General features: G+C 36.3%; 2 protein-coding genes across 4 annotated transcripts; one reads left to right on the plus strand and one right to left on the minus strand.

Moving 5' to 3' along the window:
• Window positions 1-764: 764 nt before the first annotated feature.
• On the minus strand, window positions 765-2,727 carry LOC116305372 (trace amine-associated receptor 13c-like). Its single transcript, XM_031715266.2, has one exon. The coding sequence runs from the start codon at window positions 2,696-2,698 to the stop codon at window positions 1,556-1,558; it is 1,143 nt and encodes a 380-aa protein (XP_031571126.1). The 5' UTR covers window positions 2,699-2,727; the 3' UTR covers window positions 765-1,555.
• Window positions 2,728-6,413: 3,686 nt separating this feature from the next.
• On the plus strand, window positions 6,414-26,953 carry LOC116305377 (uncharacterized). 3 transcript variants are annotated; one of them, XM_031715272.2, is made up of 5 exons: window positions 6,414-6,490; window positions 19,510-19,634; window positions 20,299-20,580; window positions 24,737-24,871; window positions 25,581-26,953. In XM_031715272.2, the coding sequence occupies exons 2-5, from the start codon at window positions 19,560-19,562 to the stop codon at window positions 25,740-25,742; spliced, it is 654 nt and encodes a 217-aa protein (XP_031571132.1). In that variant the 5' UTR covers window positions 6,414-6,490; window positions 19,510-19,559; the 3' UTR covers window positions 25,743-26,953. The 3 variants fall into 3 exon arrangements, with proteins under 3 accessions (XP_031571132.1, XP_088891399.1, XP_031571133.1); XM_089035273.1 differs by lacking the exon at window positions 6,414-6,490 and adding an exon at window positions 17,064-17,173; XM_031715273.1 differs by lacking the exon at window positions 6,414-6,490 and adding an exon at window positions 18,793-18,854.
• Window positions 26,954-27,140: the final 187 nt, after the last annotated feature.

Genomic DNA, 27,140 nt, shown 5'->3' on the forward strand with positions numbered 1-27,140 from the left:
CAGTCTTTTATTTTAATGCTGCTCACATCTGCCTAAAGACTATTTTGCAAACTCAGTCTAAGACTTTATTTACGACTGAAACTACGACGGACTCAAACCATATAAAAGTATTTGACCATTCACCTGTTTCAGGACTTCATATGGAATCGATTATACTAAAAATATTGAGTTAAGGGTGAGGGGCACTTTAATGACCAGCTGTGATCTATATACACCGCATGCATACATAATGAATCATGCAGCTCTAGAATTTTCATTTCGCAAGAAACAGTGCACAAAAACGTGATGATTCGCCACGGGAAGACGTCACAATTTCGTGTGTGCTAGTGTTTGGAATTCATATATACAGCAGCTGTATTGCTATTATTATCAGTTAAAGGTGTTTGTTATTGAGTTTTAATCAAGAAATGGCTTCATATGGCTTTAATTGCTCCTGGAGTCTTGTTTCCTAAGTCTCTACTAAGAGTTATCGTGGGTACCTCTTTTCTTGGATTATTTGGATTATTTCAAAATTGAAGATCAACGTTATATGTTGCCAAATGCCAGAATGAGAATCACACATTATTTGAGCGAAACACCAGGTTCCTACTTCAGCTTTTGAAATTTTACTGAAAAAACATACATTTATAATGAATATTACCAATGTTGCCAAATGTCAGATATATAATATATATAATGACACAAGTTATTTGAGAATACTGTAAAACTTAAGCTTTAATTAATTTTTTAATCCTTAACAAGTAAAAAGAAAGAAAAAAGGGAAAAAAAAAAAAAAAAAAAAAAAAAAAAAAAAGGCAACAATATTGAAACAAGGCGGCTTGAATTATTTGAACATCAGTTAAAACGAATCAGCTATTCTATCGACAACTCGGATTAGGGAAGCACAAAAAATGAGCTTCCGTTCCTATTTCGTTGTTTTTTTCCTGTTTGAATCCGGGTATATTGTTTAGTGCTAAACATACAAACAATACTTGAATATAGAATAACACCTGTTAAAAAGACGAATCCCATATTCAGTTTCTACTAGGTGATTCTAGGGAAGTAGAAAAAAATGATTTAAGCTTGCTCAGTACTTCGTGTTTTTTCCTGTTCGATATTCTGGTATCATATTAAGGTTCAGTGCCAAACAATATTCAAGTGATTCGTTTGGAATCGGTTGAAATCCCATATTCAGTTTCTACTAGGTGATTCTAGGGAAGTAGAAAAAATAAACTACTTAAGCTTGCTCAGTACTTCGTGATTTTTCCTGTTCGATATTCTTGTATCATATTCAGGTTCAGTGCCAAACAATATTCAAGTGATTCATTTGGATGTTTTGTTTTCAAGCTGAGCATGCTAAGTTTGACATTTTAAAACTAGCATTAAATACAGTTCTAGCCCTACCACTAAAACATTTACCGGTGTTGAACAATTTTGGCTAACGAATTACTTCGTTAAAATGTATGTCATGCATCGATCGATATTAATCTGAGCTTAAAAAAAGAATCATATCAAATTGAAAGATATATAATATAGTCAGGCCCAAGTGATCACTGATTTCCTGCACTTCATGCCACTAACTCAGGGCATTTGGGATTTCTTTGTTCGGGTTTTTACTTATCTTGATGATCCCAGCCTTTCTTGCAAAAGAAAGGGACACGGCAGGTATGCGGCTCTTCTGTGAACATACTTCTTTTTTCTTCAGCATTTTCAACATTGTCAAACGAATTTCCTGATTACGTATATAATATATAAAGGGGTTCCAAGAGGAGTTGACGAACAAGGCAGTGTCTGTCCAGGAATAAATTGTCTTTACTACAAGTCCATATCCTCGGACGCTATAGTACACCATGATGCAAAGGGTAGGAACGTATGAGAGAAAAAATAACCCTGTTACTAAACTGATAGTTTTAGTCAACTTTCTTTCTTGGACGATATTTTTCGTCGCGTTGTTCTTGTGTGCTTCAATTATGGACTTTTGATGACGCTTGGCCAGGCGAAAGATCTTGATATAAAAGAATGTCGTGGTTGTAAAACTTATCACGATGATTAGGGAGCAAACGGCGTGGAAGTGAAACGTACTGATTCCAGCAAAGCGAGAAAAGACTAAACCAAAGCTGAATAACCAAATGGAAACTGAAAGTGCAACCACGTTTCTTTTGCTGATTATTTTCAAGTACAGAAATGGCCTAGAAATAGCAACGTAACGCTCAAGACTGATATTTGCCAGCGTCAGAAATGAAACCCCAACAGCCAACCACGCAGAAGTTGAAAACGATACATGAACAAAGCACACATAGGTACCATTTAGTTCAGCAGCCTTGTAGGCAACATACATTGGCTGAACAACTAGACCGACCAATAAATCTGAGATTGCGAGATTACCAAGCAGAAAGTTCGAAGGATTCTGGAGAGAGTTGGTTTTCCATAAACTGAGAATGAAAATAAAGTTGCCAACAGTAGCGACGATTCCAAATACAGCATTCAATGCTAGAGTCAGAATCGTAGTGATGTATAAAGTCCCATCATTTTTGTTAAATAAAAAAACTTCAAGAAAAAGGCATGGAGTAGAATTCGGTGTAGATTTGGTCTCGTTCGTTATAATTGAGAACCCCATTGTAAAGAAGTCGATATTCCGCGCGCAAGATGAAATCAAATTAATTTTGAGTCGTGGCTTTTTATGATACGAATTATCTGTCATATGATTAGTTTTTGCCATTTAAACTGTTGCTTTGAAGTGCGTAACAACCCCTTTCACTTCTCATTCAATGCCTTATTGGAGCACCCGTTAATTTTCTTAATCTTTTGTCATCTCGAATAATAAATATTAAGTGCATGTGACGTCGGTTTCGACGAGATAGGAAATCCTGTAGTATACTGAAATATGTCCATTAGCGCTGAGCATATGATATCTTACAATTAAGAAGTCGTTTTCTCAGTTTTCTTCTGAAGTGTTCTTCACTAAATACTCAGTCTCGGATGTTTTCCAGCCATGCTTTTTGATACAGCAGACTTATCTTATCATATTTTTGATCTGATTTTCTAATTTATCACTAGCTGAAAACTTAACAAAAATGCTGGCCAGTTTTCTTGTTTGTATCAGCCTCGAGGTCCAATTAATTAATTAAGGCAATGCATTATTCTTCTTCGCTCATCAACATTGTACCTTCTGGAATTTTCGAATAAAATTTTTATTTATCTAATTTTATTAGACTACCTCATCAAGGGAAAAGTCTCCTTACTCCATCAACCCTTGTTTTGGGCTTCCAGGATAGTCAAAATTTTTTGCCGTTTTGCAATTTTATTTTATCATTCAAACAAGCACGACTCGACTATTCGCAAGCACTTAAGCTGAAATGCTCGTTGTTTGGACTCGCTTCCCCTTTAGCTCCACTATTGTGATATTTTAGGCAACGTCTTTCTCACTCGTCAACACTATAGTTTCCTTTCAGCTAGAGGCAAATGAAAATTATATTTAGCAATTAGTCCTCGAGCCTGAATGGGCTATTAGTCAACTGACTGAATAGCCCACGAGGCCGATGACCGAATTGGCTATTGAATAGACCCTTTTCGAGTTCCAAATTACCGCTGTGTTTCTTGATTACAGACTCATTTACTCAGGCTTAGCCTCGAAAGTGTGTAAATATTTCTAAATACCAACGGTAAAGTAAAGAATGCACAACTTCAACAATACGAACACTCTGAAACTTGACGGACCTTGACTGGAACACGTGATATTCTTCACAAAATCGTGGCTAAGCCTGAGTAAATGAGTCTGTAATCAAGAAACACAGCGGTAATTTGGAACTCGAAACGGGTCTATTGACTCATAGGCCATGAGGGTTTAAGTACATCCAAGTAGAATGAGGTGTTTGATTGACGGCAGTCTATTGCAATCTACACGACGCGTTTTGTGTCTGGGGTGGCCGCGTAGTAATGCAAACGGCGGTAAAGTTTATTTCAAATAATTTTTAACATGATAGATTAGGAGGTCCATAATACGCGGGGATATTAAATTTGTCATAGCCGGAAGTCCAATCCGGCTGAGGCCATTTTATCCGTTTATTTAACATCGTGGTGATGAGATTTATTTTTGCCGGCCCAGAAGATTCAACTCCTCAAGAATTTGTGACTTCAAGCTTATCCAGATTTTCTCTCTAAAAAACGACCGGTTTTTGCATTTGGTTAACAGCAGTTCCATTTCATTAGATTAAAGCTTATTTCAAAGAATAGTTAACGTGATAAATTATTCAACTCTTTATTGTTGGACGGTATGAGTTCTTTCAGATTAATATGAGGTTGATCCGCGGAGAAATTAGTGAAACTGTCCCGGCGACTGCCGTATTACCCGAATGACTATGCAGATTTGATCCAACTTTGCATCCCAGTGTGATGTCTGTTGATACTGAATTCGAATATACGCATCGCGATCGTCTGCACGCAATCTTTCTTACGTGATCTCCATTCCATCCCTCTGCACCCATGTCCCATACGCTAAATTCCACCAAGTTCGCGATTTGTAAGTTACTCTTGCTCTAACTCCCGCGGATCAAGGTTCATGAGTCCAAATTATGTTTCAGGGTTGGATAATAAAAAGTGAAGGATAACTATAGTTGCCCGTTTAATCATCCCTCGAGTACCTTCTGCATAAAAACGCCTACCAATTTAGGATCCGTACTACAGGTGAAGACCTATAGAGACGTATCCTTTGGTTCTAGATGAAGCCTTGAGACCTATCCTTTGGTTCTGGGTACAAAAATATTTGACCTCTTTCCCTACCCTCTTCTTTCTTTCTTTTTTTTTTTTTTTAAAAAAAAGTTGTCCATTTTTTTTTATGGCACCGGATCTTAACTGACTAAAGAGCCCTTGAAGAGACATAGCGTCGTTGTTGGCTTTTTATCGACCCATCTTATTTTCTTCTTTGGGAAAGGTTTACTGGCCGGGGTCCGGTGCTACGATTGTAGGCTCGAAGAGTCATTGCCATTACTGGTTGGTCCATCTTCTTATCAGCTTCCTTCGAGCATATCACTATTCTCATTCAAGGCAGACTGGTCCAAAAACACTCAAAATGCAACTGATCGGCATGAAGTCAGCAGACGATGTAACCCTTACTGAGTGGATTACTTGATATCTTAAACAGTTCCCTGGTTGATTGATACTGCTCTGATTAAACTTATCGCACATCTGGCTACCACCAACCGCCCAAATTCCTCAAATATCTTTCACGCACTACGATACCCTATATGATTAGATATCGTAGGTTATCGCCGTTAATGCCCTACCTTAAATTGTCATTTGATCAGTTTATTTAATAGATTCATAGTTTACCGACGCTGGTGTACATTTTACACGCTAATCAAAAGGGTAATTATCAAATGAAGCAAGTGCCGGTTTGAGATGAGTATTAAAACAGAAACACAAGTTAATTACAACTGGGCAACCTTAACATGATCTGCCAAGACAAGGACTTTGGTAAGTAGGAGTTTTCTATTCCTTAAAACTGATGACAAGAAATGACCTTTTCAAGTTTATTTAGTTTAAGTTAGAAACACCATGTTTCTATTTATTTTGACCTTTCAGCTCGCGTGCACATCGTTAACAGTCCTTTTCGTAAGCCGAAACTTTTATAAAGTATCAATTGAAAGCACTGAAAGTGCCAACTTAATTAATCGTAAATTGAATTAACATTGCATTGAAATAACTTTACATATAACGAATTTTCTTACTGCGAGGGTATGTAAAAGAGATATTTTCACGATTCCCATGGAAGGCTAAAAACTGTTGCACTGGCGTTTTGCTTGCATTAGTAAAATGCATGAGACAGAGACCGAATGAGCCGCAATGATATTAGGTAACCCCAGGATTCCTGCCCTTAGGATTTCTGTCTAAAATGTTTATTTTAAGGAGACTCAAGCACTTTGAAATGGCGGTGAAAATAGACACTGGATTTCAAATTCAAAATCGTATCAATAACAAAAGGGTTACTGACCAACGCAAAATTCTAGATAATGCAAAACAAATGTAGAATGCAGAGTAGAGGAAAATGGACAAATTCACATGCTTTACACTTATGATTCGTCAGTGTCAGGGTAAACGGGGCGTTTCTTTAACGCGACATGACAAAAATTTACATTAAAAGGTATCAAATGAGGCGGGATTTTATTAATGTTATTAATACTATGACTGTGCGTTTTCGTGAATGTTGTTCCTCAGTGTCCATGCATGTTGTTTGTTGATGCACCATTCATCCAATTGGACCACCGGATGTAATAATGACCTGTTTCATTGTGCCATCAACGTTGCCGATTGCGGCATTCGCTTACCAGCAAGCTGCAGACGTGCAACCAATTAAGGTTATCACTAAAGTCACACTATTTTCCCTGTCGTGAACGCTAATTTTGTCCCCCGCAGATTTGCACGACATTTGGTTTTAGTAATCTCGTCGTCTTCAGTCATTCTACAAGTGAAGCACTATATGAGCAAGCGTGCTGCAAGAGAAGCAACGGGTTCTGTAAGTAACTTGCAACATCTTCAGATTTCTTTATCTAAATTAATTCATAAATACAATGTCGAGACACGAATATATTTAGGGCATGGCATGGCATGGCAATTGGTTTTAGCATTATGGCTGAACAGGACATTTTGTCTCGGAATAGCACATGCATTTTGTCACGCATCGAAGGATAGTCTGGTGTTCATTTTGATTCTCCAATTGACCGATAAATGAAAATGGGAAATTCCTTAATTCGATGAATTGGCGATGAACGAGTATTTCATCTTGTTTAGATATTATAAATATCAATAATTAATTAAATATGTTACGGAATTCAAGACGTTTTTTTTTTTCGCGTGGAAAAGCAATGCGTGTAGCAACCAATAACATCTGCCCTTAGGTTTTTGTGTGATGGCAGATGAATTCATGTAATATGATTTCTTGATATAGGCGATGAATCATAAAGGTAGATCCTTTCATAACGAGAACACTCAAAGGCCAAAACACTCCAAGAGCATTTACAAGACTTTTGTACACGTGGAACTTAATTAATGAGAGTCACCTATATCGCTAAAAAGCGGCGTCCAAGACAAGTCCTTTGCCATCAAAGGCATTTGAAAAAAAACATTGAAAGTTCTAGCAATCGAAAAATATAACTGTAACATAATATAAAGTAACTCACGACCATTTTTTTCGCCGAAAGAATATGTATTTTTCTTATATATATTGATTTCGCGATGTTCTCTCCAAACCTAAATAACGGCTGCACTATTAACCTACATCAATGTCTGCATTCCTGCTCGAGATCATGAAATATCAACCACAGGCGGCAATGGATAATCAATTGGAGTATTTCCAAACACAAGTAAGATCCGTTTAACAATTGGAAAGCTTTCAAATAATCCAAATTTTTTGAAGAACAGTGTAGTCTAAGTCTTTGCTTGCATCAGTGTTCCTTGGTGGTATGCCGAAGAGATAATTAATTGATGGCAGGTCAACCTGTGCGCGATAACGAACCATTCCTTCCATCTAACCAAAACTGATGGCACAACTATCCCATATAAAGAATCTTTCTTAAAAGACCTTAAACATGTTCCTTTATGTCAAAGCCCAGTACGAAATGCTGCTTATTTTTCTGTAAAGGCGTCAGCTGCCTTGCGTTGCGCACTAAAGTGATGCTTCAATTCTTCTGCTTTCGTGTGGTCTTTTAAAGAAAGTTCAATGAATTAAGATGGCTTATCAACAGCTATCAGCAGACAGGGTGGAAAGTTGAGTTGCAAACTGAATTCTTGACATATGAAAAACTAACAGATACCCCTTTAGCAACCCCTTTAGTAATGCATCCAATCTAGTTTTCATTGATCCAATGTGTCTAACTCGTTAGCACCTCATTTGCTCACTATCAGACACTTCAATTCCAAGTTAGTCATAGTCATTGCATGTCGAATCAAAAAATCTGTTCTAAGGTCATGTGCGCCACCGTTCATGAGTACATAGTTTGAGTACATAAGTATCGGAAACAGGCTTAATAAAATATATCCTGTTCTTGTAAGGTGGTTAAGACGACTCTCATAGATCCTAAAATCCCGGAAAGAGATTTAGATGTAAGCTAAATATATAAGTAGTCTCAAGGGTTAAGAAAACAGTTCCATATCCATGCATCGTAGTAGTATGTTTATAATTTGCTGATGTGTCATCAAGCTAGGAAAAGCGCTAGCATCACTCACCAAATATTAACACTGATCGTTGTCTGATATCGTTCAGAATTCTCTTTGATCAAATAAAAGCTTGCCCTTCTAATTATATCTCTATATTAGAATGGTTATTTGTTAAAAGGGGTTAGGAATATCAATCAACAAAGCTCACGGATTCAGTGACTGCGGGCAAGACATGGGACTGAGTCGAGATTAATGACCCACACCTTCCAGTCATGCAAGGATCGGGTCCGATGGGTAAAGCTAGCCGCTATACATGACACATTGGCTTTCGTCCACTTACAACTTGTTTTTGTCCAACAAAATTGTTTAATCAGTTTAGTTTGAGCTGTATTTTGTTATTTTGAGCACAGTTCATTTTAGCTAACCTCAAGTAGTACTTGCACCATCACAAAGTATCCTGTACAAAAATATAATCATTTGTTGATTATTTCTCCAGCAACATTTTGGCGAACAAATCATGCAGCTAGCTTAGTTGAGCCATATTTTACTATTTTGAGCAGAAGTTCATCTTAGCTAACCTCAAGTCTACATGTAAGGCCAAAGTATCGTGTACAAAAAAAATACATCTTTTGTTGATTATTTTCTCTAGCAACATTTTGGCAAAATTGTTAAATCAGCTTAGTTGAGCGGTACTTAACTATTTTGAGCAGAAGTTCATCTTAGCTAACCTCAAGTAGTACTTGTACCATCACAAAGTATCGTGTACAAAAATAATACATCTTTTGTTGATTATTTTCTCTAGCAACATTTTGGCAAAATTGTTAAATCAGCTTAGTTGAGTTCATCTTAGCTAACCTCAAGTCTACATGTAAGGCCAAAGTATCGTGTACAAAAATAATACATCTTTTGTTGATTATTTCTCTAGCAACATTTTGGCAAAATTGTTAAATCAGCTTAGTTGAGCGGTACTTAACTATTTCGAGCAGAAGTTCATCTTAGCTAACCTCAAGTAGTACTTGTACCATCGCAAAGTGTCGTGTACAAAAATATAATCATTTGTTGATTATTTCAGTCTAGCAACATTTTGGCAAAATTGTTAAATCAGCTTAGTTGAGTTCATCTTAGCTAACCTCAAGTCTACATTTAAAGCCAAAGTATCGTGTACAAAAATAATAATTTTTTTGTTGATTATTTTCTCTAGCAACAAAAATAGAAAGTAGCACGACGCTTTTGCCCGCATAGTGAACTTCTCATTTTTGACATTTTCTCTTATCTTCTGGCAATGTTTTGAAACAGCTAAGATGTTGAGTCAAAATATGAAAAAAAAGTCAGGAGTTCAAGTTCCAGTCTTAAAAAGAGGATCTTTAAGGATCAACAGGGATTATAAGAGCCGATAGGATTAGAAAAAATAAATCCAACCGCAACCGCAAGCTGTGACTCTTTAAAAGATATAACGGTGCATTTACAGCGCCGGGTTCTGGATATTTTTTGAGTTGGATGAATAAATCGCAATAATCAAGCGTTCACTTGTATATATTTCAGACAACCAGACAGCAGTTAGTTAACTCTTTGTGGGACATTTTAAGCTGCATTAAAAAAAAAAAAACGTCTCCATTAAAAATATTGGCTTTCCAGGCGAATCTTACTTCTACGGAAAAAAATAACTTGAGCCAATGTTCAGCTGATTTGCTCTGGATGTAAGAGCTGGCATTATCATAGCCATTGTAATTCAGTATAGCTCAGCTCAGCTATGATTTCTTTGCGACTAGATATATCTTGATACTGGTTATGTCCTGACAAGGTTTGGTAACGTAACGGTGACCACAGCCTCAGTGTGTCACGCAAAACACGAACCATCACATAATGCTTCCGTAAGTACATGTAAGTACTGATATACAAGTTACTAGAAAAGCCATCCATTAACTTGGCATGAGAATAATACATGATAATTCTAGTTTAAATTGCATTATTGGGTACCTATATAATTCAGCTATTGCGTTCAGCTCGTGAATGTACAGCAAACAAAACATATAATATCGAGATTAAAATATTGCTACAGCGAAGGCGATAACTACAAACTCCAGCATACAAGGAAAAACTAGACATGATATGATCTTGATCATTACGCGTCATTAAAGATGCAAGTATGACAAACGACCCCCTCTATTGTGGACTCCCAAGAGACTGTCATTTATGGTTTGAATAAGGATTAGTGATATTGGGCTTCTGTGACAACTTAGCTAATATTCTTCACATTACGTGCAATGATCTTTGCTTCAGGACTACCAGCGTTTGCTCTACACTCAAGAGTCATCATCAAAAATGTTTTCTTGAGGGAACGATTTTCGCACCCATTTTTATGGGTTCCAGAGGAACACAGTGATTGTTCGGATGCACAAGGGCTTAATGCAGTAAACAATTAGTGTAGTAATATCACAATAGTCTGACAAAGTAACATTAACTTAACCACTTAAGTGAAGTATTCAGTAGTAATATTTATACGTCGATAAGGGATGATATCAGTAGTGTTCTAAAATGTCTGACATGCCATGCATTAGGCTTTATAAAATACCCTTGCATGCCACCCTTCATTTCCCAGTCATACCAAACGTCAAATGGTCTCTAGTAATTTAGGTCCTAGTAAGTTCTTGATTTTATTTCTCGCCATATTACGAATAGTTGCTGCGGTATTAGCGACCTAGACCATTTTACAACTATTCCACGAACTGGAGTCGTATATGACCTCATAGTCAACATTGACTGTGTTCACAGTAATGTTTCAAATACGAGTTGCTGTATTCTATTGGAGTTTCAAAATCCAAGTGGAATTTCAAATGCCGAGACGTAACTCGTAGACGAGTATTTGATACGACATCTTATACTCTTTTTATTATGTTTTTTTTTTAATTTCAAAGTTCTAATACTCTGAAATATTTCAAATTCCGAGTAGTAGGACTTTGAAGTATTTCAAAATACTAAAACTTTGAAATGGATGCAGTCGTATTTGATGGGGGTTTCAAACTACTGCACGTGGTACAAATAAAAACCTCATGAATAATTAATGAGTGTAAGATTATGAGCTCACCGAGTTTTGAATTTTTTTTACTAATGGTATATGAGCTGATGGCCTAGTAACAGAGTAGGCAATCAGATCAGTGGTGATGATTTTTTTCAGGAAGTTGAATAAAGCCTAACTCAGTATATTCTGTTGAGTCGTATGAAACAAGGAAAAGGATATTTTTAAATTTCTGGAAAAAGAAAATAAGAGTCAAATAAAGCAGTTGGTTACCACTAATCTCAATTTATTCAGATTATAGGCTTCTTCGTTTTTGGCACTAGCATATATAGCGTATGACAATCCACCAAACTGACTTTTTGTAAGCATATGTCTTCTTTTGTGCCTTTGTCTTTTGTTGAGTGCATCTTTAAGGCTTAGGAAAGTGCTGCTTTAGGTACAAAAAGATATAACTAGCTAAAAACTAGTGTGAGCTGCGTCGGTGTTTCTAATGAAACAGTAATGATGAAAAGGTAAATTATACACCGTGAAAAGATGAAAAAACTCACTGACGTTTCGGACGCTAGTCCTTCGTCGGAGTAAAAGAGCACTAGCATATATAGTCCTCTTTTACTCCGACGAAGGACTAGCGTCCGAAACGTCAGTAATAATAATAATAATAATAATAATAATAATAATAATAATAATAATAATAATAATGTCTTTATTAAAGAAATGATAAAATACATATCATTAACGTGATTACAATCATAAAACTAAAAAACTGATTAAAAGATACTAATTACTAAAGATTATTCTATTTACAAATGAGGTTTTAAAACGTTGAGAATTAACTCTAGGTCTAATAAAATATGATTTCCTTAAATTATATTTGGACGTTTGTATTTTAGGCGCTATGCTATGCATGAAAGGATGGTCACTACTAACCGATTTCTTATATAGCCTTGTGTCAAATTTATTTAAAAGATCCTGGATATTATAATGGTATGTTGTATAATTTCGTTTGTAACAGCGATCTAAAAAGTTTTGTACGGTGGTAAGCTCCGGAGGTGATGCTCCATAAACACTAAGACCATAAATGAGTTTTGATATAACAATTGTTGAAAATAAATGGTCAACTTCTTTTTGTGTATAGTAAGTTTTTTCATCTTTTCACGATGTATAATTTACCTTTTCATCATTACTGCTTTAGGTACATATTAGTGCTATTATCGATAATAACTATGTATTGATATACTACTGAGATTTAACATTGCTTTATTAACTTTTCTATAAAACAAAAGGACCAAATCCCTCAGGCCATTATCAAGTCATTCAGGATCGCACTTAAAAGATCTTAGTAATCCAGCTAGAGATCTTATCAGAGTCATAACTGTTGATATAACACTTTTAGCAGCATGAGTATTAATTTTTTTATTTCGAAAGTTTAAACGGTGTTTTGGTTAGATTATGCATCTCTCGCCGTCAGCGTGTGTGCATGCCTCGCCTTTAAAATGAATCGGTGTCCATGTTGTCATGAACCTGCGTGTCCCACGTCTCCCACCCCTCAAACGTATAGTGTCACTAATCTTTTTCCCAGGCCCGATAAGCATGCAAGCCCCATTAGGAAGCTCGACGTAATTTGCCAAGTACTTTTTATAAACATTATAATGATCTTCGTAGGAGATAGTTGAGGATGTCACAATCATCGCGAACTTCAAGTTAAAAAAAAAAAAAAAAAAAAAAAAAAAAGAGCCCGAAAAAACGTAACGACAAATAGATAATTGCCGGCGTTAGTAGTTTGTCAGCCAGCGCACCATTTCAAGTCATCTTGCTGATTTATTGACAAACATCAAGAGGACGTTATTTGCTTAGGTATCCCCAGGGGCTCGTAAAACAGAGTCTGGTACGCCGACAACAATCACATTCTAAGCAACTAAACCAGATTAACTGCGATACAACACAGCCGGAGGAAGACTCGTTTACAAGTGTTTTCTGTGCCAGCGCCAACAAACTTAGTCAAGGTAACTCTTTTGGATATATTCTTTGTAATTATAACACTAAAACTAACAGAATGGATATTAAGGACAACCATGGTGACAATGACATCTTTATTCAGCTACGTATTACTTTTCATAATGAGTGCAATGATTATAACAATGTTTTGAAGATTTAGCTCAGTCAAATGGAAGCAAGACGAACAATTATTAAGAGGCTATGTCTGTAAAATCAAACATCTAGCGGCCAAGTTGAAAAAATCGATCTTTTTCATATTTTGTCCAAAGATGTAGAATACCATCCCAATAAACGTACCAATAAAGAGAAAAGCTTCTTTACCAAAATGGGCATCTGCAGGGACCTTAAACCTTGTTTTCCGACTGGATTGCTCCGGCAGTTGGGTTGGCTTGACACAATTTTACAAACAGGCTTCCGGTCTTACTTATATATGTCCGGTGGACCAGCACGTTCCTGGGCTACTATGTACTACGAATTAAATAAATTGGTTGTGAATGTTTCCCAAATTTTGATTGTTAGGGGCTGGTTCAGTAATATTAACGGACTACTAAAACCACGCTCACAACACGCGTCCTTGTTTTCATTTTCATTGGACCTGTAAGTGCATTTTTCGCTTACTAAGGCGTAGTATTATGAATTTAAACAATTGTTTTTGGAAACCTTTTCATAAATTGTCAGAGCTGGTTCCTATAGATTCATGCTCATAACACGCGTTTATGTTTGTCTTTCCATGGGTCGCAAAGGATTGACGTCATTTGTCTTTATCGATAACGGCTAAACAAAGTCGCGATATTGAATGAGAATGACATCTTACGTCAAAAATTCAATTCTTTTTGAAATATTTCTAATTTTGCTATACGCTTTAGTATTGCCACAGTCTGGCGCCAAACTGATGAGCGCCAAAAACACTTTTTTTTTTCTTGAATTTTGTTTTGATCTTGGACTTGGGGTTAACTGATTCAAGTTCTAGTCAGTTGCAGGAGATAACTTTCGGATGATACAACAAATCACCTTAAGAGGCAATGTCTGTAAAAATCAAACATAATCGAAAATCCGTGGCCAAATTGAAAAAATCGATTTTTTTCATATTTGGTCCAAAGATGTAGAATACCATCCCAATAAACGTACTGATGTTCATTTTGAATAATTTCACTTTTATTTTGAGAAAATTGTGAAAATCGATTTTGGCCGTCGGTGCCCTCATTTCAGCCTAAATCCGAGGTGAAAATGGTAGGTCTGAGAAAGGCGCTCGCGTTTAAAAATGATGCAAACTAGAGAAGATCTGTTTTTGGAATATGGTAAAGGAAAGAATAATGATTATTTTAAGCTAAAAAATGAATGGGGAAACGCGTTCTAATAAGCGAACAGGAACGTTTTGTAAACTACATTTTTCGGGTTCTCAAATATTTAAATTTCACCCTTAGTTTGCAAAGTGCATTTTCATGTGCACCGGGTGTTCGGATTTATCTGAAATTCCAGCCACAATACCTTCGAATGTTCAGCAAAATCATATGTAAAATTCAGCTTGGGTTATTCAATGAGCGCTTTATACGAAACTCTCGAATTCAGAGAAATTTGCGTTCCTTGAGCTCGGCATCCGACGAAACCTTTTCGAGGTAGACATAAATATATCCTTAATATATCTTCTATGTTTTCAGTTTTGACATTTGTTTTGATATTATTATTTGTCGATTGAATATTGAGCAATAAATTGTATTTTTTTGCTCTTTTTCGACATTAGTTTAAAATGCTGTTACTTATTAAAAATTATAATTTGAAACAAGCATGTAAACACACGCGTCGGCACGATCTATATGACACTTATAAACAAGCCCATATAACTTCAGAGTTCTAAAAAGAGTTACATTTATGTCCAGATTTAGGACATTTAGACTAAAAAACACCGGGAGATCCTACCTAAAAGATAAATTGCTTGATTATTGTTCATACCTAGTACTGAATTTCGGCTTCTTTAGTTTTTGCTCGTCGTATACTTAGACAGTAATGCTAGTGGTAATCATAGCAAGGGCCGTAGCGAGGGGGGGGGGGGGGGGGGGGGGGGGGGGGGGGGGAGGGGGAGGGGGGAGTAGTGGCGATCCAAAAGTTTGACTAAAGAGACTAAAGGCTCGCTACGGCCCTTGCAATGATTACCAACACCCGCTTGACTAGTAAGAACATTAATTTTCTTTTTACTGCTTTCTTATTATTTGGATTTTCATTTATAAAACCGATTATGACAGCAGGAATTTTCAAGAGAATAGATATTCCATTTACGCCATTACTACATTTCATAACTGAACCAGCTAGTATTTTTAGGATGAAGTCTGGAGCTGAGGTCCATAAGCAAAATGAAGAGTTGTTAAAATTGATCTTGGGCTTCCTCGAAATGAAATTTATGAATCTAAAGAAAATACTTTGCAAAATTAGACAATTTTCTACTCCTCAGCAAGGAACTGTACGTAAAATGAAGTCACCCGGCCTCTGCTGAAATGCCAGTTGGATTAAAGGTAAATTACGCATTACTGTCATTAAGTGTCATATAGATCGTGCCGACGCGTGTGTTTACATGCTTGTTTCAAATTATAATTTTTAATAAGTAACAGCATTTTAAACTAATGTCGAAAAAGAGCAAAAAAATACAATTTATTGCTCAATATTCAATCGACAAATAATAATATCAAAACAAATGTCAAAACTGAAAACATAGAAGATATATTAAGGATATATTTATGTCTACCTCGAAAAGGTTTCGTCGGATGCCGAGCTCAAGGAACGCAAATTTCTCTGAATTCGAGAGTTTCGTATAAAGCGCTCATTGAATAACCCAAGCTGAATTTTACATATGATTTTGCTGAACATTCGAAGGTATTGTGGCTGGAATTTCAGATAAATCCGAACACCCGGTGCACATGAAAATGCACTTTGCAAACTAAGGGCGAAATTTAAATATTTGAGAACCCGAAAAATGTAGTTTACAAAACGTTCCTGTTCGCTTATTAGAACGCGTTTCCCCATTCATTTTTTAGCTTAAAATAATCATTATTCTTTCCTTTACCATATTCCAAAAACAGATCTTCTCTAGTTTGCATCATTTTTAAACGCGAGCGCCTTTCTCAGACCTACCATTTTCACCTCGGATTTAGGCTGAAATGAGGGCACCGACGGCCAAAATCGATTTTCACAATTTTCTCAAAATAAAAGTGAAATTATTCAAAATGAACATCAGTACGTTTATTGGGATGGTATTCTACATCTTTGGACCAAATATGAAAAAAATCGATTTTTTCAATTTGGCCACGGATTTTCGATTATGTTTGATTTTTACAGACATTGCCTCTTAAGGTGATTTGTTGTATCATCCGAAAGTTATCTCCTGCAACTGACTAGAACTTGAATCAGTTAACCCCAAGTCCAAGATCAAAACAAAATTCAAGAAAAAAAAAAGTGTTTTTGGCGCTCATCAGTTTGGCGCCAGACTGTGGCAATACTAAAGCGTATAGCAAAATTAGAAATATTTCAAAAAGAATTGAATTTTTGACGTAAGATGTCATTCTCATTCAATATCGCGACTTTGTTTAGCCGTTATCGATAAAGACAAATGACGTCAATCCTTTGCGACCCATGGAAAGACAAACATAAACGCGTGTTATGAGCGTGAATCTATAGGAACCAGCTCTGACAATTTATGAAAAGGTTTCCAAAAACAATTGTTTAAATTCATAATACTACGCCTTAGTAAGCGAAAAATGCACTTACAGGTCCAATGAAAATGAAAACAAGGACGCGTGTTGTGAGCGTGGTTTTAGTAGTCCGTTAATATTACTGAACCAGCCCCTAACAATCAAAATTTGGGAAACATTCACAACCAATTTATTTAATTCGTAGTACATAGTAGCCCAGGAACGTGCTGGTCCACCGGACATATATAAGTAAGACCGGAAGCCTGTTTGTAAAATTGTGTCAAGCCAACCCAACTGCCGGAGCAATCCAGTCGGAAAACAAGGTTTAAGGTCCCTGCAGATGCCCATTTTGGTAAAGAAGCTTTTCTCTTTATTGGTATAATTTGTTTTCGATTTTTTACCTAAAGGATAGGAATAATGTTGGTAAAGTGTTCTTATACTTTTATTTTTTTGCATTAGTAATGATGAAAAGGTAAATTATACACTGTGAAAAGATGAAAAAACTTACTAAACTTAGTAAGTTTTTTCATCTTTTCATGGTGTATAATTTACCTTTTCATCATTACTGTTTCATTAGAAACACCGACGCAGTTCACACTAGTTTTTAGCTAGTTATATCTTTTTTTGCATTAGGAACTTTCTTGTTTCGATTCATGTACTTCGGCTGTAGTTTGCTAGATTCGTTCAAAACTAATGGAGTAAAGTATAGTTTCGTCCAGATGACTTCTTTTAGTTTTCCACTTTCTTCTCGACTAAAATGCAAAATTTTCTACTTCGATAAACTAACCGGAATCAATGTTCTTAGTAAATGAAAAACACTTATGCTTTGATGTTGTTCTATTTAGCTTAGGTCAACTTAAAAGTATATGTTCTATAGATATGTTTGGTTTAGAACTCGTGTTTAACAAGTAAAATGCAAACATTTGGAACTTGTTCAATGAATATAATATTCAATGAGAAATTTTAATTACCTAAGCTTAGTAGCGTGGGAGGGAAAGCGTGTACTATTGAGCTATTAAATGTTACCGTTTTACAAACTAACGCCCACATTGAGCTCTCGTAACTGGGTCATGTTGCTAGTGTTTGGAAAGTTCTTCATTAGTCGAATCTTCTCGTTTGAACATCATCGACTTTAATTAAAGGTCATGAATCATCCTTTTTATAGATCGTCTTTGTCAGGGCATCAAAAATCATAAGCTATTATTTCAATTGCTTTTTCGTTAGTACCTCAATCAGTACATTGGCCGTTTGGAGCAACAGGAAAGACACGTTATATAACACCTCAGTAGGCTAAGGACTGGTAACTCTTTCAATTGCCTGCTGGGTCTCTGTGCCTCTCCGCCTCTTCATTATTTCAATTTTACTCACGTATTTTTTTCTGGCTCAGATATTTTTAGAGAAAGTTTTAAAATATTTTTATACAATGTAAGTCAGAACGAGCCAAAAATTCGGTCCTGATCGATTCTTCTTCAATGAACTAACGTCCAGCTTATTTTTAGGAGAAAATGAAAAGAATTTTCCCAGGCTCTTTATTTGCATCTGGAAGGGATTTTTACTAATACTTTCTACGGTCTTTCATAATACTCTTGCAACCTAGTTCTAGAAAAGCCGGTTCATGGGTGAGTTGGACGGTGCGTAAAATGGCCTCATATGGGCAAGTAAAGACAGGTCAAATAGCGTCATAGACGATGGTTGTATACAGCCCATGCAGAGTAAAATATTTAGCTCAAAAGGTAGTTTCTAGAATGATCCAGTATGAAATCTAACAACCCTTAAAGTTCATTCAAACACATAAGAAATGTAACACTTAGCCGGAATTGCTATTTCAATGGAGATATTGAGTCATGATCAGCGAAGTGTTACCATACGTGTGCGCTTTCGTCAAATGCAAAATAACTGTTTGGTTTCATAATACTACCGTTAAGTCAATAAGTCACCCTTGGTATAGTGCCAAGTCAGATGTGCACTGTTGCTTTTAAATGAAATTTGCATCAGCACATTGCAAAAGCATTTCTTTGTATGAACGGCATATGGTAAGTTTGCAGAAGGAAAGAGTGAAAAGGATGCGCAACAAGCTAAACATTTTTCTGATATTTTTAATTCTGCAGTTTCCCAAGCAAACGAACACGAAGTCCTGACTCCTTAATAGCATACCATATAAGTTGTATTCCCAAAGGATTTTTAGCACGTTTTGGCGGTACGCTTTCGCAGCCACAATTACATTTTTGCCGCATTTAATGAATCAGACAATTTTGACAGATCAAAAAGCCTTTCTGCTTTGAGATTCTCGAACTTAGGATAGATTTTTGACTGTTAATGATTACTAAATCTTTAAGAATATTAAGATATCTACCATTGGTGGTGGTATTCACTCGTTAAACCAGCGTTGCTTTGTATGATTTCATTCAGAAGGGTAATGTTCATACCGAATGTGTTGGATATCGCAGCTGTATTTGCTCAGTTGAGTGGGCAGCGGATACTTGAAGGCAAATAACGTCCCACGGGATACAAAACAAAACGGATGCCGATAGAACAAATACCAGAATACTTAAGCTCAACAGAAAGCCACAGGATTGTTGTTCGGAGCGCCAATGGCACATGTCAAGTCATGTGACCCAGAATCAAGCCTTAAAGTTAAGATGCACTGTTCTGTAACTCATTTATTCACCGGCTCCTTTCATTCTACAGGTCAGTTCAAGTAGACCAAGAGTATAGGAGATCCAGAGTTTAGAGCACTTATGGATTTAAGAACTCTTCTGTGGCTTCATATTCTGATCATTATAATAACGATAACGACTTCCATTGCCGGAAAGGTAAGTAAATGAACAAGAAAGACTAACCAAAAAACCCCGCAAATTTCATAGTTGTGTCTGAACTCTTTAATCTTTTAACAAAACTGGAGTTGGTGTAGCATTTTTACTTATTCTTTATGATATTGATTTTATTCTTAGGAATATATTGTAAGGACAGTTAATATTAGGCTTGCTTAAAGCCATTAGCATTTTTCTGCTTGTGAGCTGCTACGAATCAAAGGCGCTTTTATGAAAACAATAATGATAATAGTCGTCTACATGCATTTGACAGGCATAAGCGTGCCGAATATCAACAGGTTCGTCGGCTTGATCATATATCAGGGTAGATTTGCCCTTAACTTTCTAAAAAGTTGGACTTTTATTGTTTGCCTCTTATGAAGGCAAATGCTTGGTTCCCCATGGTTGGGTATCATTTTGTTGTCAAATTCCAATACAGCCTTACAAAAGAGAAAGCCTAAATTGAATAGCTGTTTTTATGCATATTAGTGACGGTAGATAATGAAAATTGCTCGATTTGTCATTGTTTGTTAACAGCACTTCACGAAACAGCTAGACGTCCGAGTCTGGCTGACAAAATAAACATGACGAACTAATTCACAGTTACTCGTTAGAGTACACGATGGACCTTCTCACTACTAACAGAGTTTAATGTTTCTCTCAATAGAGAAAAAAGCCAGGATCTAAGACTCATGTAACGCACGTGGTTGTCGACAGAACAAGTCCGAAATCACTGACACATGACATTATTTCAAACTCCGTAACAAATACCGTCTCAAAAGAAAAAAACTACGGAATCTATTCAAAACGACGCCTAAAGGGAAAGCGACTCACTGTCAAAGGACTCAGACGACTTATCCAGAAAAGGAAAAAAATCCTAAATGAAAAAAAGCGCAGAAGAGTTCTAAAAAGACTTCGCAAGGAGCTCGCGATGTTAAAGAGTTTGATGGTAAGTGCTTTGGCATAGATTACTATTGCTGTCAAAGGATCTAAACTGTTTGCTCAAAGATTTACAGCGCGTCCCAAAACATGCCAATATCGTCACCATGTTTTAGAGAAAAAAAAATTAAAGTACGGGAAACATCTTAGGGTTGAGTGCTCGTTATAAGCAGCTTTCAAATGTTGTCTGGGACTACCAAGTCACATTAAGATAGTTAGGTAGTGAAGCTTGTGGCTGAAGAGTGTCGCGTGCTGAGGTTATTAAATCAGCTTCCTCCCAATTGCCAAAATTGGATTTTAATTGCTCCGGAATTCCCTGCGGAGAGAACTGTTCATGATACAAAGATGAGGGTCTTAGGGCCCTCCGCTACATAAACAAAATATATTTTAATCTTAGAAGAAACGAGAATTTCCACTGAAGTCGTTAACAGATCTTTTCGAATACGGATGTTGTCTACTGATGATATAAGTGAACATCAGATTAACGCCTGGAGATTCAATGACTAGATAACGAATAGCTGTGGTTGTAATTGTTAGGATTCTCGGGATTCCTAGTACAAAATGACTGATCTTATCGGCCAGGCTTACTGAAAGCAATTTATAAAATACCATGACTAATAATTTGAGTAAAGGAATGATATTTTCGGTATTTCAGGATCAAATGTATAGCAGAAATGCTAACGTTCCCAACTCCGATTTCGTAGAAAACAAGGATATTGCATACTATGTACTGAATAATGATTTGCCGAGAATGTCAACTCGGATTTTTGTAGTAATCTTATTTCTTCTGTAAACAAAGAGGCTTATATTTAAATGCTACTGAGTTGGCCTCGAACATCTTAATCCTTCCTTTCCCTCCGTTGTGATATTTTGGGAGCACGAGGACAAAGGTCCTTGGGGACCCTGTTGTGTGATTTGATTTATTAAAACTCTATGGCTTTTCTATTCTATTCTATTTCCAAACAAAAGATCACAAGCTTGTGGTCACACTGATTCAAATCAAATAACTGGACAAGTAGGTTGTGGGCGTGAAGAACGTGGCAGTCAATTACATGACATGGATGAAAGCACCCTGTGCTTAGTAACCATTGCCGAGCAGACAAGTTAACTAACCAAAATAATGTTCAAAAACTTATGATGCATACGGTAATGTTTATTTAAGATGAACAAATATTGAGACCCCCCCCCCTCAGCTAGTTCGAAAACGGATATCTCGTTTGCTATTCATTAAGAAAAAGAGAAACCTGTCCAAACCGGCCAAGAGTTGAATGTCGTGGCAACTTTTGGCAAAAAGCAAAAGTTGGCTTTCTTCCTTGTCAAATGTTTTGAGCTGGTACAATGTAGAGCTCTGACGACCGAGTACAATAGTTCAGACAACCTGGAGAGAGTCGGACTTCCAATGTGTAATTTACCAATGCCAAGTTCTTGAAAAGGTCTAAAAATAGTGCACTGGTTTTGTTTGTGTGTGGGTGTATCAGTGTGACTGACTAAACTAAAAGGAACGAATGATTGTCGCTTTGTTAGTAAATCATTGGAAAAAATATTCTTTTTCTCTATTGTACGTTTAATTGACATTAGCCCCAAATCTATCACACCTATATTGACTTATTGAACATCATTCAAAACTCATTTGAACCATTAGAACAGACAAAACCAAGCCACGACTCAGGTTAAACTTTATCTTTTCTCAAGTGTTTTGATTTCAGTTCTTGACGCGACTGAAAAATGACCACTTAGTAATACTTTAACGTTAATGGGACTTTTTTGGATGCTCTTAATTTTAAGCGAGCCATGTACGTTTATTAGGGTTCATGAGTGCGTGCATTGCAAGCACCTCTAATTCCTGTTTAATTAGTCTAATCTCGTTAACACCTTTAAGTGTTTAGTTAAAGATCAATTAGCTTGTTCAAACACTTCCTTCGCTAGAGGTCTAGTTATTCTTTTAATGCCTGAGTCTCTGTTCGGTGGAGTAAGCATAAACTATCCATCCATGCATTTAGCAATCACCAATATCATCTACTTGTTTCATATATTATATTCCTATTGATTATTGACTTCATCGTTAACTGATGGAGTCGCTGCAAGGATATTAGCGAACAGTGTGTGAATATTGGTTCATTGCCAACGGAGCTTTTCGTGCTGAGAGCCTGCAGAGATCTATGAATAAAAATGCAAATGTTTTGGTGCAAGTTTTAAAATAATGAGCCTCCTATGGATTTGGTGTTAGAAGGTAGAGTCAAGTATCGCTAGCTGACCATAGAGACACCAGTAGTCTAGCCGGGCTATTAGTATTCGTTACGTAACTAAATAGCTATAATTTTCTCATATTGGTCGAGTGTAAAGCTTAGAAATTAGGTTAATGAGCTAGCATTGATGACGTTGGCTACTCGTCCTGTGCGCATGCACCATGTCTTCCATTTTGACACACATCGCCATGATAGCTAGCCTGCAGAAATTAAGCGATGGTCATTGACATTGAAAGTTGAACGCTCTTCCATGAAACATGCATGGACTTGTATTTTTTGGTCTGGCCATTTACTCAGATTCAGATGTTTACAAAATGATTGCTGACATATGTCTTCGGAGTCGGTTTTTTAATTAAATTCTTCCGTAGGAGATGCATATGTGTTACCATGCGTAAAGTTGTTTTAGCACTTTGATCAACCTTGGCACTGCATCGATGATTTGTGCATTACTAACATTGATATTTAACAAAGATTCGAGAAAATATCTCTTTTATCATTTCACAATTCCAACTACATTTTTATAAGTGAACATATTTACCCCAAATCTCTGACCTTTTCATTGATTACTAATAGATTATTTGAACTGGAATTAATCAAATTCTATATAGTTTTTATATCGTGTCCGCATAAGACTGTGATGTATTTTTTTTTTAAAAGATGCCTTTTTGTTTGTTTGATCGATGGGCGTGGTATTTTGTCGATGTCGGTTCCATGGTTCCCGCTGCTGAAACAAACTATACCGAGTTTTTCTTTTCTTTGCAATACTTTCATAATTTTAGCAAGATAAAATTGATTCAGTAAGATAGTAAATTTTTGTTTGATCTTGGATTTTTATAATGTTTTGCTTTTCTTTGACATATGCTTTGTTTATGCTCAGAAAGGGAAACCGTAGATTCAGCAAAACACTTCTCAGTTCGTGAGGCCTGTCCCCATACACACATTTTTAATCTTACTTTTCTAATTCAAATCTAGATCCCCACTCTAAACTATGCACTTTTCCTTGATTGAAATTGCCATAAACTGAAAGACATAACTAAATGTATGCAATTGCGTAATATCGTTACGCAATGAACTTAATAAGTTTTCGGAAAATATTCTTGAGTCCCTTGAAATTTTTTGCACTACCGTCCAAAAGGAAATGCCTAAAAATGTTGATGGATCTTTCTTAGAGAAATGCCCATTCCAATCATTTGCGTGTTATTTTGTCGGTTTTATAATCTTCAAACAATCAATTTAATTCTAGTGACTGTTGACCGGACAAGACATCCTAAATTGCACGCATAGTACTACTGGTAACTACAGATGTGATGTTTTTAACTTAAGCAAAAAACTGCAAGAAAAACCTAACTTAGTTTTACATTCTTTTCTGAAAAAACTGGCCAAGGTCCAGTTAAATTTGAATCAAACACTCCGCTTTTTTCATGTAATTATTCATCAGCGGGAAAAAAACCCTTCTTTTCTTCGTTCGCTGTTGGGGGTGTCGTAAGATCAAAAACTGCGTAAACAGCCAATGCCACAAATAGAAACAAAATATCGATTCTAAAAATAGAGCTACGGTGGAATTCCATGAGTAAGTAGGTAGGAAATTTCTCACTGGTATTAGATAAAAGAACCTCGTTGGGTATAAAGTTGGGTCGGACTTTGACACTTCCTGACCATGCTTATAAGTAAAACAACACGTGTATGGAGGAAATCGGCTTTGTGCATTACACATCACTAGAGCGAATAATTTGATTTTGCAATCCTGGGATATTGATCTTGAAGGAGTCATCCATGGAACAACATGTGTTCATTCTGTTTCGAAATAGCACTTCAGTAGTCTATATTTTGGTTCCCTGTGGTTGTGCATCTATTGTGCTTCATGGTATAGGTAACCCGCAAGTTAGCTATTGCGTAATTCATTACTTATTACTTTTTCAGAGAAATTCAAGAAAAAAGTGCAAATCTTCTCAAGGCTGTGGGAGAAATGAGTGTTGCATAAAATTTACTCAAAAAGGATATGGTAGATGTAAAAAGCGGCCAAAACTTAACCAAAGATGTAAACCTGCTTTAATGGTAAGTTCCAGGATATCTGAGACTGCCCTTCTATAGTTTGTTGCCAAGCTAGCCCAGAATGCGTTGGTGATGCTTCTCACCAATGCGAACCGGGTTTTTTCCCCTCCAAGTTCTACGGTTTTCCTCCCTTCATAAAAGCAACTTCCAAATTTCAATTTGATCAGGAATTGGCTAGTGCCAAATTGACACGTTTCCAGATTTATCTGTTATACCCTCGTAAAACAAGGCGTTGTTTTTATCAAACGCAGATGTATTATTACCATTATCGTGGAAGTGCGACCCGCGCCGAACTAAATTCGATGTCTCGTTCGACGACTATAATTTCAACAACAGGCAATCGAAGAACTGCAATAAAAAAGCCATTATCTTGACGTAGATTTAAAAAAATTAAAGATTCAGTCCAAAATCTCCCTCAAGATATATATTTTTTGTTGCAGTTTTTTGATTAACGGTCGTTGAAATGCTAGTCGGCGAACGAGACATCACACTTCGCGGGTAGTACTTCAACTATAATGGTTTTTTAGTAAAAGTCCAAAAGGTGTTCAATGCCCCTCCCATCCCCCCACACTTTAAAGGGTGGAATCGATAATGCAATAATTTAGTAATATACTTTGGATTAATTATAATAATTATAATAATCAATGATTGATTAATAGTTAGTGATAATCATTTTAAGTGATTAATAATATTATTTCTCTCGTTACTACAGCCAGGTATTGATATAGAGTGTCCATGTAGAATCGGACTGACTTGTGCCCCTTTCAAGAAAAGCAAGAGTGGGAATATAAAATTTCACTGCGAAGCTTTAAAATATATTGATGAGGAGATTGAAGCTTATTCAGTAACAGGATTGGGAAGATACAAGCGGTGAAAAGACTATACGTTTGTATAAAGAACTGGATGGTATGCTATATATTATATATATGTATATATGTGTGTGCGTGCGTATTCATAAGGTGCAACCACATTATATATGAATAACAGTGAAACATCGCCAAATTTGTTGATCCAACAAAAGAAGCTAGTAAGGAATGCTTTGTTATCATCAACAAACATGGCGGCTATGACGTAATATGCACCCCAAATATAATATATATCAGGTGTATATTATTTTTAGGACATACACATGTCTGTGCTAACCTAATGCCATGACGCAAGAGTGGTGCATATTTATGGGTATTACACTGCATTTTAATGCTAAATTTAAACCATCGGCATGCTGGACAAAACAGTTATATGGTGACTGTAAACTTACAAGGGCTAATTAGGGCTGATATGATGAGAAAATATCCATACCTCACCACAATGCAGTACTCTGGGCTCCCAAGAGGGCTCCCAAGATTCTATTGCTCTGATCTATTACTTTCTCCTCGCCTTATCTCGCAATGAGGAAGAGCATAACCAAAAAGTACCTTTAGAGGAAGGGTGGAACCTAGGTTACCATGAACAGGATTATTAGAAGTTCCATGCATTATTGAAGGGTATGTACCTATATCAATAGCCGTTGTCATCTTCAATAGGCAATAGGCAAAAGGCGAAAAGCGATAGGAGATAGGTTATTCCAAGATCCAAGAATATATGGCATGACTTGTGTTTCTGCTTCTTATTCTCTCAAAAACAAGGACCTTATAGTTGAGACTGATTCATTGTTCTTCGTATTAAACGAAGCCATTTCAATGTCGGAATGGCCTATCGCCTTTGGCGATGACAACGTTTATTGACGTAGGTGTATATGCCTGGAGTACTAATATAAGAGGTGCAGATATTTTCTAGAGCTATATAATATGATTCAGTGATACTCTCACAACGTACATCGCGAAAAAAGGTTTTATTGAGAATATATTGCGACAAATCAATAATGTAATGTCTGTTATTTTTATCAACAAGGCTTAATTTTTTAGTCTAAATTCTCAAAATGCAAAAACAGAATTTTAAGGAGTTTTTAGCAGATTTATTTCTAAGTGCTGTGTTTTGATCTATAGATCAGCAATCTTACAACAGTTTCCAGCCAACTCCCTTCATAAATAATTAACAAATACTGCCTTTGAGTCAAAGGGTGATTAAAGGAGAGACTTTACCTGATCAGTCTCATGCGGTATAAAGGGGCATCTCATATTTCTCATAAAAAAAGAATCGGAACAAAAGATAGAAAATAGTGCATCCAGAAACAATGTTTTGGACAACCAATCTCAAACAAGCTACCGTCAACATCATGTAAGCTTGTGTACAACTCTTAAAAAATATTAAGTTATTTAAGAAATTTCTTCAG

The sequence above is a fragment of the Actinia tenebrosa genome, unplaced genomic scaffold (assembly GCF_029948245.1).
Source record: "Actinia tenebrosa isolate PJP-AT-01 unplaced genomic scaffold, QUT_ActTen_1.0 PGA_scaffold3__52_contigs__length_22856419, whole genome shotgun sequence".
NCBI classification, from domain to species: Eukaryota; Metazoa; Cnidaria; class Anthozoa; order Actiniaria; family Actiniidae; genus Actinia; species Actinia tenebrosa.